General features: G+C 38.0%; 1 protein-coding gene across 1 annotated transcript in view; it reads right to left on the bottom strand.

The window, feature by feature from the left end:
* Window positions 1-15,254: 15,254 nt before the first annotated feature.
* Window positions 15,255-21,205, bottom strand: part of bcl11ba (BCL11 transcription factor B a) — a 96,351-nt gene continuing 90,400 nt past the window's right edge. Inside the window, 9 exon segments of the mRNA XM_028822131.2 lie at window positions 15,255-15,981; window positions 18,121-18,270; window positions 18,272-19,045; window positions 19,047-19,415; window positions 19,417-19,491; window positions 19,493-19,594; window positions 19,597-19,744; window positions 19,746-19,947; window positions 19,950-20,084. Of these exon segments, the coding sequence (XP_028677964.2) occupies window positions 15,937-15,981; window positions 18,121-18,270; window positions 18,272-19,045; window positions 19,047-19,415; window positions 19,417-19,491; window positions 19,493-19,594; window positions 19,597-19,744; window positions 19,746-19,947; window positions 19,950-20,084 (2,000 nt within the window). The 3' untranslated portion in view covers window positions 15,255-15,936.

The following is a 21,205-nucleotide window of genomic DNA, read 5'->3' as shown; positions in this document are numbered from 1 at the left end:
GGAAAAACTGTGTTATTAAATAAAAAAGAGTCAAAGGGTAAATAATGTAACAAGGAGTTTTCATTTGGGAGAAACTGAAAATGTGACTGAGGGACATACTGGGGTCTAAACGAGAAATTCCTAATGAAAATAAAAGAGTCATTGTCATTATTCTTGCTTTTTGGATGTTTGTTTCTCATTTTTGCATTTTTTAACATTGTGGATTGTTTCTGATGTTACTATTTTGTTTTTTAAATGCTTTATTTTATCATTATTTAGCAATGCCATTTTGTGCTCTGTTTTGTAAGGTCACCTCCGTTTTGTGACTGTCTTTTTGTTTTGGTGTTAGGACTTTTAGTTTTTTTCTTAGCATTTTGATTTTGATGAAAGTACTTTTGCTTTTTAAACTTACTGAATGACTCCCTGAATAGGACAAATTCTCAATAACATACAGTTAAATAATCATATTTATAAAAGAGGAAACTTTTAATGGAGTGGGTGAATGCTTATTATCCATATATTTATGTATAACAATAAACAAGATGCTAGGAAAGTTTTTATTTATAAAAGTGGCCCTCTCTTCAGCCTTCAGTACTGAGAAATACTTTCGCAGAAATTGTCAACTGTATGTAAACCTCAGATCAATGGGAGCAATGTGGATTCTACCCTTTTTCCCCAGTCATGTAATCCTAATCAGGCTCCTTATTCTTCAGCAGATTTAAGGAGTTGGGGAACTTTCCAGTTGTGTTGATATGTTGTATGAATTTGGGGATTATTCAGGACTGCATTTGCAATATTATATTATAAAATGTGGTACATGAACAAGAGGCCACAGGGCTGATGATACACATCACTTCATATCAGCATTCACTGAGCAGAGTAACTAACACTCGCTTCTTTAATAGTGAGTTGTATATGTTTAGAGAGGATGTGATAGATAGATAGATAGATAGATAGATAGATAGATAGATAGATAGATAGATAGATAGATAGATAGATAGATAGATAGATAGATAGATAGGAAATGAAAGGCACTATATGATAGGGTTCACCGACAAATGCGCAATAGACAAATGCACTGCTGACAAAATTGCGAGAATCAAAATCGCGTCGACAAATGCGCGCCGACAAAAACGTGCCGACAAATGCACAATAATTAGTAATAATAATAATAATAAATTTTAATTATATAGCACCTTTCCCATGCTCAAGGCACTTACAGAATATAATAAAGAACGGCAGCGTATACAAGTATATAGCATTGTACAAACCAGATAAATAAATAAAGAAGATTAAAGACAGTGAATTCTGAAAAAAAAAAAAAAAGTAGTAGTATAAAAGCATAAAAAGTTCTACTTAAATATGGTTTGTAAAACTTAATTTAGATGTCAATATTATGAGATATGAGAAATAAAACATTTTGCTACATATTACATGATACCTGGGTACATATTAGTGGGTCAGCACAGTCAATAAGCTTTCCACAGCTTGTTGATACAGAGATTTTGATTTTCGCGATTTTGTCGGAGCGATTTTGTTGAAAATCAGTTTGTGGTTTTGTCGTCGCGCATTTGTCGGGGCGCATTTGTCATCGCGCATTTGTCGGGTAACAATATGATAGATAGATAGAAAAGATAGATAGGATATGAAAGGCACTATATGAATAGATAAATAGATAAGAAAGGCACTATATGATAGATAGATAGGATATGAAAGGCACTATATGATAGATAGATAGATAGATAGATAGATAGATAGATAGTAGATAGATAGATAGATAGTAGATAGATAGATAGATAGATAGATAGATAGATACGAAAGGCACTATATGATAGATAGATAGATAGATATGAAAGGCACATATGATAGATAGATAGATAGGATATGAAAGGCACTATATGATAGATAGATAGATAGATAGATAGATAGATAGATAGATAGATAGATAGATAGATAAGAAAGGCACTATATGATAGATTGATAGGATATACAATACAATACAATACAATTTATTTTTGTTTAGCCCAAAATCACACAAGAAGTGCCGCAATGGGCTTTAACAGGCCCTGCCTCTTGACAGCCCCCCCAGGCCTTGACTCTCTAAGAAAGACAAGGAAAAACTCCCAAAAAAAAAACCCTTGTAGGGAAGAAATGGAAGAAATCTCTGAAAAGGCAGTTCAAAAAGAGACCCTGTTCCGGTAGGTTGGGCGTGCAGTGGGTGTCAAAAAGAAAGGGGTCAATACAATACACAGAACAGAACAAATCCTCAATTCAGTATAAAAATAAAAATTTTAGAAGTACAGAACAGAATTTAACAGTAGATGATATCACATAATATGATTTGGATTTGTTTTAAAGTCCTGGAGACCTCATCCATCAAGATGCCTCCCCCATTTGGCCATTCCACAGCTGAAACAACGCTGGACCAGCCAATCTGATAAAAGGACCCCTCTTTCCCATATGAAAGGCACTATATGATATATAGAATATGAAAAGCACTATATGATAAATAGATAGATAGATACAGTAGATAGATGTTAAAGGCACCAGATAGATAGATAGATAGATAGATAGATAGATAGATAGATAGATAGATAGATAGATAGATAGATAGATAGATAGATAGATAGATAGATAGATAGATAGATAGAAACCTAATTTGTCCTCAAAGGGATATTAAAACTTTACAGAAACTCAAGGAAAATATAAATATTCTAACAAACCACAGCCCATCCAAACACACAAACAGAACTTCTGGCTTGGATAATGAGAGAGAGCTGCTGCTGTCAATAACCGGCTTGCAGGCGACAGTAAGATGAGGTCAGATCAGCCCCAGTGGTGCTACTGATTTACATTTAAAGGCTTTAACATTTCAGCAGAGCAGGTCCAGCTTGTTGTTTCTGGAAATGGAAACTTGCTGACAGAAGTTTGCTCCCCTGGTTCTACAATATTTAAAGGTCAATCATTTCTGAAATTGACCAAAAGATCAAGCTGAAGTCTACAAACGGGTCTCTTATCTTTTAGTTACACGACTTTGCAACTTTGATATGCAGTTTTGACATGCTGTGTGTCCAGATGGTTGCATCTTACAAACTCCCAGTTTCCCTTTCCTTATGTATTGATTTGTCTTTATAAAATTTGAGGCTTAATGTTTCTAGTAAATGTAGAATGAATAATGCTAATGTAATATGGTCAGTGCTAGGAAGTGAATAATATTTAATTAGCAATGATTTTTTTACATGAAAATGATTGCAATTTTTAAATTGTGTGGGATGTTTTGATTGATTTTTCTTTCTTCCAGTGTAAAGACATGTAGTTAAACCAATAATTCTTATAATTGACTGTGTCCTTTGTAAGTGTGGGCAGTTAAGTGTGTGGTTTTATTTCTTTATGTATGAAAGGAGGAACTAGCAGAAGTAAACTTTGTGTTTATGTTTGTTACTGATTGTTCTTAATTATTGTTGTTTTACCACTTGCCTGCTGGTGTGCTTTCTCTGGGGAGTTTGCTTATTTTGCCTGTGTTTGCATTGGTTTCTTGCAGTTTTTCACACAATACAAAAATGTGTATGTGAAGTTGATTAGCAACTCAAACTTTGATGACTGAGTGAGGGCTACTGCTAGTAATGGGCTGCCATCATGTCTGTAGGTGGTTTCCTATCCATCCATCCATCCATTGTCCACCGCTTATCTGTGTAAGTCGGTCGCGGGGGCAGCAGCCTAAGCAGGAAAGCCCAGACCTCCCTCTCCCCAGCCACCTCCTCCAGCTCCTCTGGGGGGGACCCCAAGGCGTTCCCAGGCTAGACGGGGAGATATAATCCCTCCTGGGTCTACCCTGTGGCCCTTCTCCCAGTAGGGCAGCATGCCCGGAAGCACCCCCCGGAGAGGCATCCAGGGGGCATCCTAACCAGATGCCCGAACCACCTCAACTGACTCCTCTCAATGCGGAGGAGCAGTGACTCTACTCTGTGTCCCTCCCGGATAACTGAACTTCTCACCCTATCTCTAAGGTAAAGTCCAGCAACCCGGGTGAGAAAACTGATTTTGGCCGTTTGTATCCGCAATCTTGCTCTTTCGGTCACTACCCAAAGCTTGTGGCCATAGGTGAGGGTAGGAACGTAGATCAACTGGTATATCGGACAGCCTCGCCTTTTAGCTCAGCTCTCTCTTCACTGCGATGGACCGTTGCAGAGCCCCGCATTACTGCGGATGCCGCACCGGTCCGGTCTGTCAACCTCCCACTCCATTCTTCCCTCGCTCGTGAACAAAGACCCCGAGATACTTGAACTCCTCCACTTGAGGCAGTAATGTGTTCCCATTCCACCCTTTTCCAGCAGAGAACCATGGCCTCGGATTTAGAGGTGCTGACTCTCATCCCCCGCTGCTTCACACTCGGCTGCGAACCGCACCAGTGAGTTTGGTGGTTTCCTAAATTTTACTTATTTATGCTTGTTATGACCCAGGGAACATTGCTCTACAAACTGAGTGGACAGGTGAATTAATTTCCAGTCAGAATCTCTGGTTGTTCAAGTTTCTTTGTAGCAACTACTCTTGTGGTTGGGCTGTCTTCAACTCATGGTTGCTTTTATTTTTAGTAGGCACCACATTATTGATTCTCTCATTTAATTTAAATTAACCGTCAAATAAACCTTTTTTTCTGGCCGCTCTTTAAAAAACACACTTAGGTAAGTACAACCTTTTCATGCCAAGTTGAGTTCTGCTTGGTTCAGCAATTTTAGAATGCATCCAAACCATATGACTGAACGGAGACTTTAAGTTTTGTGCGTAAAGTCGCGGTTATAACACACACCCCCATGTATTCTCTGCAATTATACTTGTATCTATAATGGATGTATTTACAGTACTATATTTAATAATATATATGCTAAACCACCCAGCAGTTATCATCAGTAAAAAGACATTCCTGAGTACTTAGGTGGGCTGATGCTGAATAGGTGGTAATTAGCACTTCTATAAAAAATGAAATGCCCTCAGTCTTCAGATGTAGAAGAGTGAAGAGACAGCGAGTTGATGAAAGAAACTAGTCAAAGGAAAATTAAGGTGATTGTCATAGAGAATGTGTGAGTGAAAGGAATAAGACCGTTTGACACTTGTAACACTTTCGTCTTTGGTAGTAAAATAAGGGCCATGGGAAATAACTGAATGAAATTAGCTGTGAAAATACATGTGGATTTCCCAAGAAGCAAACCCAAGGACAAGAGTCTTAAGAATTTTTAGCTGTGAATATCTCAAGGCAACAAACTACTACAGTTTCAAATGGAGAGACACATCAGATTTTGTTGTGAGGGAAAAGTAGCAAGGCTTGGTTTATAATGTTGATATAAATCTATTTAACGTGCACCATATGCCTGCTAAAAACATAATGAGAGCAGCTCATCTTGACATTATGGGAGACTTGACTAGAACAGCGACACCCCTCTATGTCGCACCGTAGAAAATAAGGGCACGTTTCTTCTGGTAGGATGATATACAGCTGTCTTTGTCTTAAAGTAGATGAAAGCATTAAGAAAATGTGAAAAAAATGATTGATAAAAGTTAAAAAAATAATCTTTCTTCGGTTGTTTGTGCTTTCAAAGTTGTGCATCAGCAAAACATTCTACTCTTTTTTTCTGAAGTATATCAGTTCTGATTAAAAAGAATATGTAAAATGGATGGAAGGAATAATGAAGTAGTCAGAACTGTAGAGATAAGGACTACAGGTCAGGTTAGGTCAGGTTGGGGAGCATGCACTGGTATAGCGCGTTGCTGCACCCACCAGACAACAAAACAGCTCAGGATCACGGTTGGCAACATAAGCAGACACACGGTCCAGTCCCAATGACCCTCTATTTGCCCGCAGCCAGGTGTTACGTGGGTGTCCCTCTTGGCCTGGTCCAGCCACTCGGGTCCTCAACAATGAGGATACTGCGAGCTGGATCGCCCTCAGGGAATCGCGCCACATGGCCGTAGTACCGCAACTGACACTCCCTCACAATGCAGGTAATGTGCCCCGTGAGCAACACAAAGTCAAACCAGTGGGACCCAGGAATTCTCCAAAGAGACGCAGTTACCAAAGGAGTCTAGTCTTCGTCTCAGGTCACTGGATAGCGTCCATGTCTTGCAACCACATAGCGAAACAGGAAGCACCAGGATTCTAAAGATTTGGACCCTTATCCTTTTGCATAGATATCGGGAGCACCACACACCCCTTTCCAGCAACCTCATGACCCCCCCCCCCATGCTTTCCTAATCTGTCTGCTGATTTCACAGGAAGAGGTCGCCAGAGACATAAATGTTACTGCCGAGGTAAGTAAACCTCTCGACAAGGTCGACATTCTCTCCACAGAGAGACACACTGCTGATGGCCGTGCCCAAGAGGTCATTAAAGGCCTGGATGTTAATTTTTATCATGACACTCAGACTCCTCACTCAGTCTCTCGAGAGCCCCGATCAGAGCTTCCATTGACTCTGAGAAGATCACAGCATCGTCGGCAAAGTCATGATTAGTGACTCTCTCTTCACCAACTGATGCCCCACAGCCGCTAGACACCAAGAATAAGAAACAAAGAAGCTAAGTTCTTCTGGTGCTGCACTTTGAGTTGCTTGGTCAGTGCACTTTTACGTATTAGGCCGTCACCTATCAAGTTCTTTATCAGGGGTCCATCAATGGTAACATTTAAATCAGAGCTAAAGACCTACAGGTTTCACTGTTGACTTTTATCTATAAAGTACAATATTGTATATTTGAGTGTGATATAGCTTCTTAAATTAACTCTACTATTTGCAAAGCATAATGCTATCTGTATATATATACTATAATATTTAATTTATATGGCTGGATATACTGAGAATATGCTATGACTTTTAACTACTGTTTTTAAATTTCCAGTTTATGTTATTCTACTGTCAAGATGTTCAGTTTCATATGGAATTGTAATAGTATTTGCTTTTGTGATCATATATTGCAATTATTCTGTATAAAATAAAACCTGAACCCTGTTAATCACATGCTACGTGTTCCCATTCAATGCATTCCAAAGCTTGCCATGCGCTGGATACCACCAAAGAGGACACGAAAATTAGGCAGGCCACGTACCACTTGGAGGTTAACTTTTTTGGGAGACTGGATGAAGCAGAACTTGCTGCAGCTGATCGAGTCCATTGGAGAGCACTTGTTACCTGATGCGCTAAGGAGCATGGGAGGGCCTAACAACCATTTCATTGGATGTGAGTTAAAAAAATATAATTTTACAAAATATAGTACATACTGTATGGAAACAGGTATATTCTTGCTTTTTTGTAACAAGCATGGTTGGCAGTCCCATCTAGTGATAGAGTTCACCAGCCACAGCTCTAGTGACCTAAAAATGACCAAGAGGTCACTGTCATGAAAGTACTTTCAGAAAGAGAAGAGAAAGGCTGCTGACTGCGTGTCTGCTGACTTAAATCCACCATTAGTGTCTGTCTATAGCTCCACTAGGACAGGGGAATTTAAGTTCAATCATGGGAAAACTTCTGCGGCTGCAGGATTACATCCCAACCAATTTCTTCTTTCACTTGGACTCCTCCATTCATTAAACAAGCTGTTATTTCGCAGCTTTCTTGTGTGTCTGGATGAAGCAAGCAGTAATGTACAGTATTTTAGAGTGGGCTGAAAGTAGTCATTTCGTCTTGCTCTTTAATATTTTGGTGCTATTTTTTAAAGTTCTGGTTATTTAAGCCATTGTTTGCAAATAAGTACCTTAGTGGATAATACTGAAGTAGCTGCTGCCCCTTAGTGTTTAGTGTCATTTGCACTTTTGTCCACTCCGCTCACCATTAGTTGTCAGTACTTGGATAAAATTAGCAGAGCAAACTCGCCATAAAAATGAATTAAAAAAAAAAAAATAACAAAGCAAAGTTAAGCACTTAAAGCTATGGAAAAAAATATCTTATTTTTTTTGTAAGCATAAATCTCACACCACTACTTGTCTTTTCTGAATGCAAAATGAGAAAAGGAAAAAAAATTCAGCTAAATAAACAATGAGATCTCTTAAACTTATAAATGACTCACTGATTGTGGTGTTGGTTGGAACAGAAACCTGCAGGATTCGGTGGCAACTGGGCGACAGTCCTACTCGACGAAAAGGCAACTCGGCGAAAGACAATTTGGTGAAAAAAACAACTCGGCGACATCCTTTACCAGTTAGGTAATAGTTAGGTTCAAAGAGATTTTTTAATTATATTTAAATGACAACGTGATTTAAAATGTTGAAAATAAATTCATATAATGGACGAATGAACTTTATTCTGCAGATGTTACAAACTCTATCTTACATTATCTTCTGCAACTAAAATTGCTAATCCTTTATATAAATTGTATTGATTGTAATCGTATGATAACGATATTTAGAATACAAAAGGTGACCTGCCGAGTATAGCTTAAGGAATATCTTTACTCTCAACATTTATAAATTTATTTTTCAACATTTTAAATCACGTTGTCATTTAAATATAATTAAAAAATCTCTTAAACCTAACTATTACCTAATTGGTAAAGGATGTCGCCGAATTGTCTTTTGCAGAGATGTCTTTTCACCGAATTGTCTTTCGCAGAGATGTCTTTTCGCCGAGTTGTCTTTCGCAGAGATGTCTTTTCACCGAGTTGTCTTTTGCCGAGTTGTCTTTTCGCCGAGTTGTCTTTTTTGCCAAATTGTCTTTCGCAGAGTTGGCTTTTCGCCGAGTTGTCTGTCTGCCAGGTGCCCTGTACGAACCTGCAGGCACAGCAGGGGTCCATAACTGAACATGAAAACCCCCTCAATTATTAATAACTTTTACAGTCGCTGGTTTATTTGATTTCCTTTAACTCCTTGTTATGAGCTGACGTTTTGGTATTTTGTGTGCCCAGAATAAAATAAAGGAATGGTTATTTTTCTTTCATGTGTTATATTAGTGCAACAATAGGCTGTAACAGCCCCACCTTACCCAACAACATGAACTTGATGTGGATTATGAAAGTCTGAAATTATATTAAGAAGAGTCATATTAAGAATTGATTTTTATAAACACCAAAAAAAAAAAAAATGCCACGATATGGCGTTATACTTGTTAGCACGGCTGCCTAACATTCTGGGTTTTGAACTCCCCACACAGCTGGGGTCTGCATGGAGTCTGCATGTTCTCTGCGTGGCTTTTACTGCAGCTCCTTGTTTTTTCTCTTCCTATCACATCCATAAAGACATTGGATACTAAATTGTAACAGCGTTAGTGTTTGTGTGTGTGTGAATTGGCCCTGTGATGCACTATAGCCTGATCAGGCATTGCTTCAGCCTTGCCAGTGCTCCCAGAATTGATTCCCTGAATGGGATGAAGCGGGTTGAGAACTTTATATTATAGCAAAGAAATAAGTAAAGTTTAACTGAGTGTGTAATATTTGTAGATAGATAGATAGATGGATAGATAGATACTTTTATTAATCCCAAGGGGAAATTCAACACATATACATACAACGATATATGCAGTGTATCCGTTTTCCTGCCCACTTAATCCAGCCGATGACCAGAGTCTCTCATGATAGAAGCACGGCCAATAGAGGTGCCAGCTCAGATGCCAGTTCATCACTAGGTGCTCACAAACATGGGGAGGCCTGGACTGTTCTAGAGTTATTAACTGATCTAACTGCATGCTTTGATCTGTGGCTAGAAAGTATGGGAGAGATCCACTAAGATGGAACAAGCAATAAGAAACAAAAATAACGGGCCACCCCATGTACTGAGCTATAAGGGATGTGAGCAAGTTTTGTTTTTGACAGCAAGTAGAAACCCAGAAATATTAACAGTGGGAGAAAGAGGTGCATTTTCATTATGTTTCTTGACAAAAGTGAATATAAAATGTAAATTGCCCAGTGTTCTTTTTGTTATCAGCCTGCATACTTTTTATTTTAAAAATAACTTGAGAATTAAAAATAGATACAACAGTCAATAGTTATATACACATAAAAATTGCACACAATCTTAAAAGCTATGGCTCTGTAATGGCGATATATGTGGGGTTCCTCGGAGCTCCAGCTTGACAAAGCACCATTTCATTCAGGTAAGGCTTCTTTGCATATGAAGTTGGTTTGTTTTTGTGCTTTGAAGAACTTCCTAATCTGTATAGAACAAAAAATCCTCGATGTGTGGTAAACTGCAGGACACCACAGATTAAGAAAGCCTGGACTTAGGCTGCGTCGCTGGACATAATTGCAGCAGGAGTCCTTTTAAAACGACGAGCCATTAAGTATTTCACAGATCTGTTCCCGTCTATTTACTGTATGGAGTCTGTTACAGATCTAATTTAAATGAAGGTTCTTTCTATTACCTTCATGTGGACGGGGCTTTTGGGGACCAAAAATGGGTCTCCTATGGCATCACCCTCAAGAGCCCACTCTGGCACCTTTATTTGTTATTAGTGCAGATGTTATTTTATTATATCAATGTTTTTCATCAGTTATAATTCAAAGGGTTAATGTTTCACTGTACCCATTACTCTAAGATTGAAATGAGAATATTTCTTTGAGCAGCAATTAGGTTTTCATTAATTGTGCAGTGAATTGTTTCTGGGCCTCCAGAAAGAAAGAATTCAAAATTTATTTTTATAAGAAGAAAAACTAAAGCAACCATGGGGTGGTCATATAGTCCAACTATGAATTGCTCAGTGTGTTTCTAAGAAATACGGAAACTGGGCAAGACTTGCTACTGTACATTAGACGTCAGATTTAATGTTCAATTTATTTTCTCGTTGTTTATTTTCTGGTTGTTCATTTTTACAGATAACAAAATATAAAAAGAACGGTTATAACTCAGAAAAATGTAATGCCAGAATGTGATAAAAAAAAAAATAATACAGAAATCCATCAAGGAATAGGTCATGTCAGCAACTGGTTAAAAAAAAAATGTAAAGAAATCCTACTTATCAAACCAAACACACATGCAGGAAAAATAATTAGCTTAAAAAATATATGAAAGAGGTTTTGCTAGAAAAAATAAAATGTGTTTCTTTGCTAATAAAAGTTTGTCAAACAACCTTTCTGAGAGCACGTCTGGCCGAAGGAGTTGAAAGTATGTCGACTGTTGTTTGATTTCTGATATTAATTTCCTGAACTTGGACGAACATTTCCAGATTTGTTTCTGAATTAAAAGCTTCCATGTGTGTGATTTCGTGTGGTGCAGTGATATCAAGCTAACGATGCGAAATGTAAGACTGCGCTGCTTTCCCCTGAAACCGGTGTATTTGTAGCAATTAACATGACAGAAGATTCCTCGGCTCAATCTGGTCTTAATTTTGGTATTCATGGACTTGAAACGATCCTTTTGGCGGAGGACATTAAAGAAGCAGTGATTAAGAATGTGGTCTATTATAAAAATCGTCTTGGCAGTGATACCCATTAAAAAAATGTCCCTCGTCAGGTACTGCAATTCTCCCTTGGTGTTCTACCTCTGGGTTTTACAACAGGAAATTGTAGTAGAAGTTAAGCTCCGTCTCGGAGTGAAAGCTGATAATAACTCAGGAAGGTTTGAATGAGGTCTTAGCCTGTCTTGCAAGGGGAAAAAAAATGGGCTGGCAATATAGATTTGATCAAAGAGTGAAAAGAGCAGATTATTAGAAAATGATTAGTCCTTATAGCTCGTAAATGGCGTGTGTACCTTTTGTTAAGTCTTTCTTACCTTTCAACCAAAGCAATTCAGTCCAGCTTTGTGTCGGCGGCGAGAGGTTAGATTTGCGTAAGCGCCTCACTGTTCAGCAGTTGCCGCAGTATATAGACTATCCTCATTGTATTGTGCCACTTGGAAAAGGCTATTAACTGATTAGAAGACCCAGATATTTGATTCTTTTTTTTTTATTTAAACAGGTATAGAAGTTCAGGGAGAGAGGAGAGCACTTTGTGTGCAATTTTGGTATCTGAAGCATTCAGGCTGAAGCTTTGAGACAATTATTTCATTGGTTCCAGTAACACCATTTCCCAAAAACTGTTAGCCTCTTACCATATCGGGAGTGTCACGTACAAAGTGCAGGAAAGTGCCAAGATTGGGCAGATTTATAAATGTTAGAGTTGTGTGAGTTGACACTGTTGCTCAGAATAGTGAAGTTTCCTTTCCATTTTAGTTCATTAGAATTAAAGTTTTTCTCTTCTGCTTCTTCTTCTTCTTCTTCTTCTTCTCTGTGTAACATCCAAATTGTGGCCTTGGAGGTGGTGAGAATCAACTCATTAAACGCTCGCAAATGCAGAGCCGAGACCCTTGTGTTCCCATTTAATGATTATCTTTTACACTACAGGAAGTACTCTATTAATAATGGTTTAATGATTGTGAATTAGTATAAGATCACAATAACTGTTACTTCCCGCTGTCAAGAGCGGTGATGCTGAGAGAAGACACCCTGCAGTTCTCATTTCATTCTAGCTGTAAAAATGTAAATATTCATAAAGGCAAAAAAGCGGCATGCATATATAAAATTCTTAATATGACTAAATGTTATCTGATAATTTGAGGGTGGGTGGGCAATGAGAGTTACTTGTTGAGTCCCCCCCCCCAAAAAAAAAAATGGAAAATGACACTAAATGATTTAAAGGAACATTACGCAGCACAAGAATACAAATCTGAAGATGCAGGACCGTTGACCCCGCTTCATATAAAACTGTGTGGTGGACAATATGTGGCTTAGAGATCTGCAGGGAAGCAACGAGACGTGCTCTGGTGCCGTGAGACTAAAAACGTCTTCAAGTTGCTTTTCCCAAATGAGATGTGCAGTCCTTGTCTGAGCAGGATGTTCTTGGCTTTACCTTGAAATGACATGATAGACAACACGAGCCATTACCTATAGAATCAGTTCATGTATTTAAATAAAGTGACAACACACACAGTATGCATAACATCCCTACTCCCGTCCCCCACCCGCCCCCTGACCCAACATTAGGACATATCAAAAGGTACAGATTTTCATCCCAACCCTGTATTGTCATTAAATACAAATAATAGGGGGGAAAAAAAAATAATGGAATGTCAAATAAGGAGTGAACAGCAGCAAAGCATTTTTATTTCAAAGGACTGGCAAGACCTGCATATCAAAGTTGTCTTGGTCTGACTAGGAGGTGGACCTCCCCAAGCACAAGAGGACATATTGTAGTTATAAAGTCTGTTAGACCCGAGCAGAGTGCAGGAACTGCGTTTAGGTGCTTCTGCTCTGAAGTGAGTCCTGTGTTTCTCAGTAGCTGGCCCACAGGATAATGTACAGGAAAAATAAGTTCAGTTTGTAAAACAAGAAATCAGAAATTCTAGGCGAAATACAGTCAAATCTGCAAGTGGACACAGCAATATTCAGCACTGTAAAAAATCCAGATTTTGTTTCAAGTGTTTTGTCATGATGAACGATAACCAATAAAAAAACAAAAAAACAAAACAAAACAAAAAGCAGCTGGGATATATTTCTCAGTGGTTTCAATGTACAGTACCAGTTGGACTACCCACATCCTTACTGGTTCAACCATGTGGACCCTTTCTGCTGTGGGGAAGAAGGAGAGGGACAGGTGGTGGGGCTAAGGGGGCTCCATGTAAGACCCTCCAGGTTTCATGTATTTCTAGATCGAGGGGCTGTGCATGCCAAGGCCAAATTGTGTTTTATGGCAATTCCAACCATTGAAGCATATAAACCAGTCCAGGGATGCCAGGGCCAAAATTCCAAGCGGAGCATCCAAAGAGGGCTTCGTTTTTAAAAAGGGAGCATCACGTTGAAGGCCAAGTGATTTTTTTTTTGTTGCTGTTGCATTATCGGTGCTTACACACTAGTACTCCCATTGGCCGTGATCACGATGTGTGTGTGTGTTTTTATTTGGGTGGGGGTTGCTTTGGGGGAAGGAGTTCTACCGTCCATCAGACACAACACTGTATGAACAGATGGAGTATGGAGTGGGTGGGACAGTTTCACGGTTTGTGCTCTATGGTTGTGGGGCAGGTGGTTCTAAAAACCAAGCTTTGTGTTATTCTACGGTTGGTCCAAAAAAAAAGCAGAGTTTGCTGCCAGTACCTGTCAGAACCACAACCGAAAACAGGGCAATCATAAAAAATATTTACAACCAAAATACTAGTAAACAAAACATTTACTTTTGCATTTTCTCGTAGCCAAAAGGCTGTCAAACAACCTTTTAAAACCCATCTGTACAATAGGATTCATTTTAAGCATACAAATTATCATCATAATAATAATTATTATTATTAATGTCATTATTATCATTATTATTATTTTGCACTATTTTATCCTGCCAAATTAAAAAAATATATTATGGCAGCTTGTGAGATCTATTTTGTATTTTTTTTTTTCTTTCTCAATTAACTACCCCCCCCAAAAAATGAGAAAAGGTATTTTACACCTTTTCTGCAAAGGATGCACATACCAAGTTAAAAAATACAAGCCTCAGTAAAAAGACAGCAAGTACCTACACAATTATTTTAACCAGCCATTTAGAATATCCCATTCCAAAATAAGAAAATAAGTACAATTCAGGAAAAAGTGATTCTTTCCCTGAAAACTGAGAACCATCATGTATTCTGCTAGGGAATTGTCTACATTGTGTAGCTGGTTGTTTGTCAGAGCCCCCCCCCCCCCCCACCCTACCCCCACCCCACACCCCCCCCCCCCCAAATTTGTTTACAGTTCTGGATTTCTTTTTTATTTTTTTTTTTACATCCAAGGCAGAATAAAAGATATACTAAAACTCAAGACTTTTACAGTTACAGTGACAAAAACATTTTAATAGACCCACAATTTTAAATTTGACTGCAAAATAAAAAATAAAAAAAAACATTTTTTTTTTCTGTTTTTGTAAAATGCCCAGGCATTCTCCAATATTACAAATACTGGTATACTTTTACAGTTAAACAAGAAAATTGTAATATATATTTATATATATTTACTAAAACCCCGTCACCAAAAAAAACCAATATACACATAGCCACTATGGCATTCAGAAAACTTTATAAGCAAACTTGGAAAAAAAAAATACTTGATCGTTCAAAAACACACATACACACATTTTTTTTTTTACCCTTGTACTTATTTCAATACTGTAAACGTATTTTAAGACAGAGTGCACTAAATTCGTTTTTTTTTGTTTGTTTTTTTTTTTAAGATGCTGTTGTTCCTGATATTTGTCCAGTCCTCTTCCTTGTCTATCTGTGGTATTACAATTCACTCCGGCAGATTCTATCGAGGGAGGCAGGGTTGTCCTGAAGTGAAGAATTCGGTTTGATTATGTGTTCGTATGTGTATATGCCTATATATATATATACACAAACAGACACATGCAAAAGTTGTGCTGGGTACTTTTACCTATTTGCGAGTTTCATTTTACTTTTTTTTTTTTTTTAATATCCTTGCCTGATATGTTATCAGACCAAATTTTTTTTTTTATGCAAACTAGGAATTATGTCCTTAAATTGATAAATCTTTTTTTTTTTTCCTCTTTTCAATCCTTTTGCTTCACAAAAGTGTTGCATTCGTCTCAAGAGACATCAGATAGGAAGATCAGTATTCAAGGCACACTCACGTCAGATTGAATGGCAGTACAAAAACTGTCCCAATAAATTAATTTTTAAATTTTATAGTGCCAGTATTGTGAATGCCAAGCTTAGCAACACTGACACTTAAATCTCAGATGCTCCCTAGTACTTTAAACCCTTTTACCAGGCCAAGTTGATCCATTAACTGTAATTTCTTGCACAGAAGCCGTTGTCATAAAAACAAATTTTTTTTTTTTTTTTTTTTTTTAAAGTGCGGGTCAACTAAATAGGAGTAGCTATTTATACACCGTTATAAATGTTCCTAACATCTAAAGTTGACTGAATGTTGAGAATACATTATTTAAAATAATGCAGTGTTATATAATTGGCAAGATGGTGCTTGCTGGCAATGGCATTTTTCCAAAACTCAGAATGAGCAGTGCATTCTTTATGTGACAAAGTTGAAGCGTCTTAGCATGTTATATGGGAAGTCCTAATGAAAAAAAGGAAAAACAAAACAGTGTAAGTGTTTTATAAAGATCAACAAATAACTTCTATTGTGTGATAAACTAAGCCAAATAACTGGCATTGACTCTATTCAGTGGGGATGTAACCTGATTAACCAGAAATATTCACCACGTCCATAATGCATCAGATTGAGCTTTAAACCACATACACTTGGGCTACTCGCCCAGAGCCAAAAGGAGCTCGTCAAAAGTTCCCTCTTTTCAGTTTTAGTTTTAACATTAACAGGTATATATATATATATATATATATATACTCTATATATACTGTATATTTAATTTTCAGGATATTTCTTGTAACCTCAAAATCCAAAGATTAAACTACAAAATTCATTTCTTGTACATTTATAATTTAGGTGCTTGTCGTATCTGGTTAACAAGGTAACATCTGCTAAGGCTGAAAATTTTTGACAAAATCACCCAGCCCTTTTCTAAGACTATACAAAGCCCAGCAAGTCACATTAGCTGTTGCATTTAACCAGTAAAACATTTCTCACTAAATCATTTTGGGCTGTTAAGAAAAACATTTAAATATGAAGTGCTTTGTTCTTATTTGTTGCTCTTCTTAAATAATCTATAATAATGACCATAGCAGTGGCTATATATATATATATATATATATATATATATATATATATATATATATATATATATATATATATATATATATATATATATATATATATATATATATATATATATATATATAGTGTATGTGCATATTTATATACTCTGCATATACAAACACACACATACACAGACACAAATACATGTACACACTGTATGTAATCAACTGGCTTAGAATAAATTCCCCTCTAATGTCACACACTACTAATATAAATTTCCACTTTTAAAAGATACTTTGCACTTACATACATGAAAAAAAAAAATCATTTTATTTTTTATGAAGCTTTATGGAGACAAACTCTTGACAACGGAAAAATGTATGTTTCCAAGATGGCTAACTTTTTTTATTTGACTATATGAAACTTCAGAAAGGATACTAATACAATATCCTAGGACTGTTCAGCTTTCACAGTTATTCTAATACCAGCTTATCTTTCTGGTCTGTTTTCTTTTATGTTACTGTAACTGAAAAATGTGAAAAAATAAAATAAAAGTCAAGGTGTAATTGTTTTCTTATTCTCTTTCTCACAGAAGATTTTACATGGGGTTGGGGGGGGGCTGGTTCATTTTAAAAATGACGTAAACAACCTACAACTTTTTCTGTTTTGCTGACAGTTATGCCAATTTGAAAAAGTAATAATAATAATAATAATAATAATAATAATAAAAATTAATTCTACGGATAGAGTTTTAACCTGGTACTTTGTACCTAATAAGCAGCTGCCTCTGTGTATGTCTGTTTTTACAGTGTCTTTTCTCATTTTGGCATTCGTTTTTCAGAGACCCCATGCCCCATCCTGACTTTTAATGTCACTGGTGACATTCAGTGCTACATTTCCAATTACACAAATTAATAAATGCTACAATTTTTAAAGGATTGTTACTTTCGCCTTTGTTTACCGTTTTCGGTAATATTTAGGTTTTTTTTTTTTTTTTTTAATGTTTTAAATCATTCGGCTTCTCCTCAAGAAATTACATCTGTATAGCTTAAAAATTTACTTTCCTAGAAGCAGCGGCCCAAAAATATAATTAAAAGAACAAAAAGAAAAATTCTATTTCCCTCAAAATACAAAATCTCAGGATTTTCCTCTGGGTAAAAGAAATTAACTATACCCAGTAATAAAAAAAAAAAAAAAAAACTAAAACAGAAGAAAAAGTACCTGCACATGCCCAAAATTATTACAAAATCCAATAAATACAGAAATTATTGCACAGTTAAAAGGCTCCACATATACTTTACTGTTAAGTCACCCTCAGATAGTTACTTAAAAAAGTAAACGCCAGTTGAGGCAGTTTTAGGCCGGCTTTTTTTTTTTTTCTCAGTTGGCAGTTATTTTTGGAAAAACAAAAGAAATAAACAAACAAAAAGTATAAAAAAAATCATGCTATGCAGCTACCCCCCTTAATTCCTTTCAAGAGGTGGAGAGGAGGAGGAGGGACAGAAGAAGGACTTAGCTTCTTTCTGCTTGTTCAATTTTTACCTCGTTCGTCATCAAATGTTCTCCATGCCATTTTTTCATGTGTTTTTCAAGGGTACTATACACGCTGAAGGGCATTTGGCAAATGTCGCAGCGATACACTTCTTTACCAAGCTGTCCATGTGTCTTCATATGGCGGGTCAGCTTGCTGCTGCTGAGCACAGGCATAGTTGCACAGCTCACACTTGTATGGACGCTCTCCAGTGTGACTGCGCCGATGGACTGTCAGGTTGCTGCAGTTCTTGAAAACTTTGCCACAGTACTCACAGGTGTCACTTCTCCGGCCCTCCTTTGAACTGGGCCTACCTGGCCCAGGTCCTCCTCCCAGATGAGGGGTACTACCACCACTTGCCGTTCCACTACGCCCTGAGAGACCTCCATCTAACATGTCCCCTGGTGGGGTAGAGAAACGCAGGCTGCCGTTTTCTGATGAATGTTCGGATGAGGTGGCGAAGGGAGATTGTCTTGAGTCAGTGAATCCAAGAAATGGATCCTTAATGAAGTGCCTTGATGCTGCATAACCTACTAGCCACTGTGAGTAGACGTTTTCTGAGGGAATAAGAGGTGCTGGTGGCAAGTCTAAGTCCCTTTTCTATTTTAATTCTCTTTGCTGATGAATTGGATAAACTGGGCTCGTAATTGGGGTGGGCTTGCGAGGAAACAGGCCTGAGAAAGCATCACCTGAGCCAAAATTTCTGCCATTCACTGCACCTACTTCAACGCGATCGATCTCCCCTACAACTGAATCATCATCTCTTGCGACACGCTGGACATCTGAACATCTTTTGGAGAAAGGTCCTCTTTTACGATTGTCACCTAATATGTCATTGTACTGCTGTATAGTGCTCAGTCCCACATTCTCCACAATCTTTCCTAACGAGAGGGTTTTGTCATCTGGTGGAGGTTTAGAACCAGTTTCCCTATTACGGGCAAAACTCAGAGTCAATGCTGAAACTTGACTCAGGTCTGCTCTCATTTTCTAGCTCTTCTTCTTCCTCTTCCTCCTCCTCTTCCTCATTGTCTTGCCCTAGGGAAGGCTCACTTTCATTCCTAAACTCACCCTCTCTACTTTTTATCCCCTCACCCGTGATCTCACTCGTACCTGGCTCAGGAGAACTAGTGGTAGAGAGCCCATCATCAGACCTCCCTGTCATAGAGCCAGGCTTGTGCATGTGTGTCTTCATGTGTCTTTTAAGTTTACTGGCTTGGGAACATGCATGGTCACAGAGTTGGCACTTGTAGGGCTTTTCTCCTGTGTGACTTCGCCGATGTACAACCAGGTTACTCTGAAATTTGAAAAGTCTTTCCACAGAATTCACATGACTTACTTTTTGACTGGGGCTGAGGAGGAGTGGTGCTGTTAGGTGGCATCGGGTGGCAGTGGTGGAGTGCTCAGGAATGGAGATTTTGGACTCGGTTGGAAAGGGTTGAGCAGGCGATGCATAGGGTTGGAGCGGCTGGGTGAAAGTGGTGGTGTGTGGAACTGCTGTTTCCCGCAAGCTCCCGTAGTCGCCGAGAAAAATCCATCGACTGGGACTCTATTGCCATGGGTGTCAGGCGCATAACTCTTTCGAAGGCACTGGGATGTTGGGAGATCAAACCCATTTCCTCGGCACTAAGGCGATGGGGGGTCCAAATGATGGCGAGGTGGAGGGCTGACAAAAGGGGGTGTATTCGGAAGACGATTTTCTACAAAACCCGGTGGCTCCCGAAGCACAGGTCCTGTCATTCGAAGCAGATGGAAAGGATTGCTGTCGCCAAGAAAGTTAGTTAGAGGAGACTGAGGTACAGGCTCCGAGCCCATCGTTGGAGGGATGGTGATCCTTGGGTCAAAGAACTACTAGATGGATTTGTCTCAAGGTAGATGCGAATTCCATGCGTATTCTGGGCATGCTGGAGGAGAAACCAGGCGCTGTTGAAAGGTTGTTTGCAGGTTGTGCAAATATAGCTTGAAGGCTCATCTCGACCTGGAAGAGAAATAAAAAGAAAAAAAAAATAGTAATTTAATTTTCAGTTTCTGCATTTATCCTTTAAACATGTAGCAGCAGCAGTAGTATTGTCACAGTAGTATTGCACACCCAACCATCAATTACAACATCCTGCCATGATACACAAGAATTCATTAAAACATGGAAAGACCTGCTGAAATATTCCAGAACCATGAAGTGAAATCACATGCATCTATTAAATGACACTGTAGGATAGAAGAGTTGTCTAAAAGGTGATGAAACTAACTTTTTCTCCACATCCAAGTTTACAGTATACTGCTTCTGACTGAGCCTTAAAAGTAAACGTCTCCCCCATCATGTAATAGTTTCTTTTCCTTTGTGGCTAGTAAGGCCCGGAAAAATAAATTGTGGAGTGAATATCTGCATAAGCATGTGAAAAAAATTAGCATTTAATTTTAAAAATACAAAAACAAGGAAATACAAAAGAACAGGCAGTGGTCCAGAAACATGTGGCTAACAATAACCTTGTTTTAAGGTGAGATGACTGCATCAGCAAATTCTTTGCGCGTGTAACGAGAATTATATGGTTATGTTTGGTTGATGTGTGTTTTCACCATTTTTGCATTATATAATGTTTTATTCTAAACAAGGACAGCTTTATTCAAGCTTTTTATTTATATGTATGAACTGTAATGGCAGTATGTGGTAGCCCCCCTTCTGATTTTTCCTTGAATACATTAAGGTTTGTCTTATCTTTTTTAATACTGGAAGAATAATGTTTTTCATTCAGGGAACCCAATTCTCGTTGATCAAATGTAAGATCTTATTGATCTTCCACCCGTCCATTGAGGTAATTGTAAATGCACATTTCCACACTATAACACATAAATGGAAGTCACAGAAATGATTTGGCTGTATATCCCATTGTTTACTTAAGCAGTTGTTCAAGCTCCCAGATGTCCCCTGGTGGCCTATGAAATTTTGTAGAATTCCAACTACAAAGATGTAGACCTGATGCAGCAATATGCTTCTGACAAACGAGAGGGTTAGGGTTAGTTCAGTCCATCAAGCTCGTCTGTTTAGCTAATATCTGAGCTCATCCAGATGCTACTTAAAGGATGTCGCCGTTTCTGCTTCAA

This window comes from Erpetoichthys calabaricus, chromosome 16 (genome assembly GCF_900747795.2).
Source record: "Erpetoichthys calabaricus chromosome 16, fErpCal1.3, whole genome shotgun sequence".
NCBI classification, from domain to species: Eukaryota; Metazoa; Chordata; class Cladistia; order Polypteriformes; family Polypteridae; genus Erpetoichthys; species Erpetoichthys calabaricus.
This window is presented reverse-complemented; position numbering and strand designations above follow the sequence as displayed.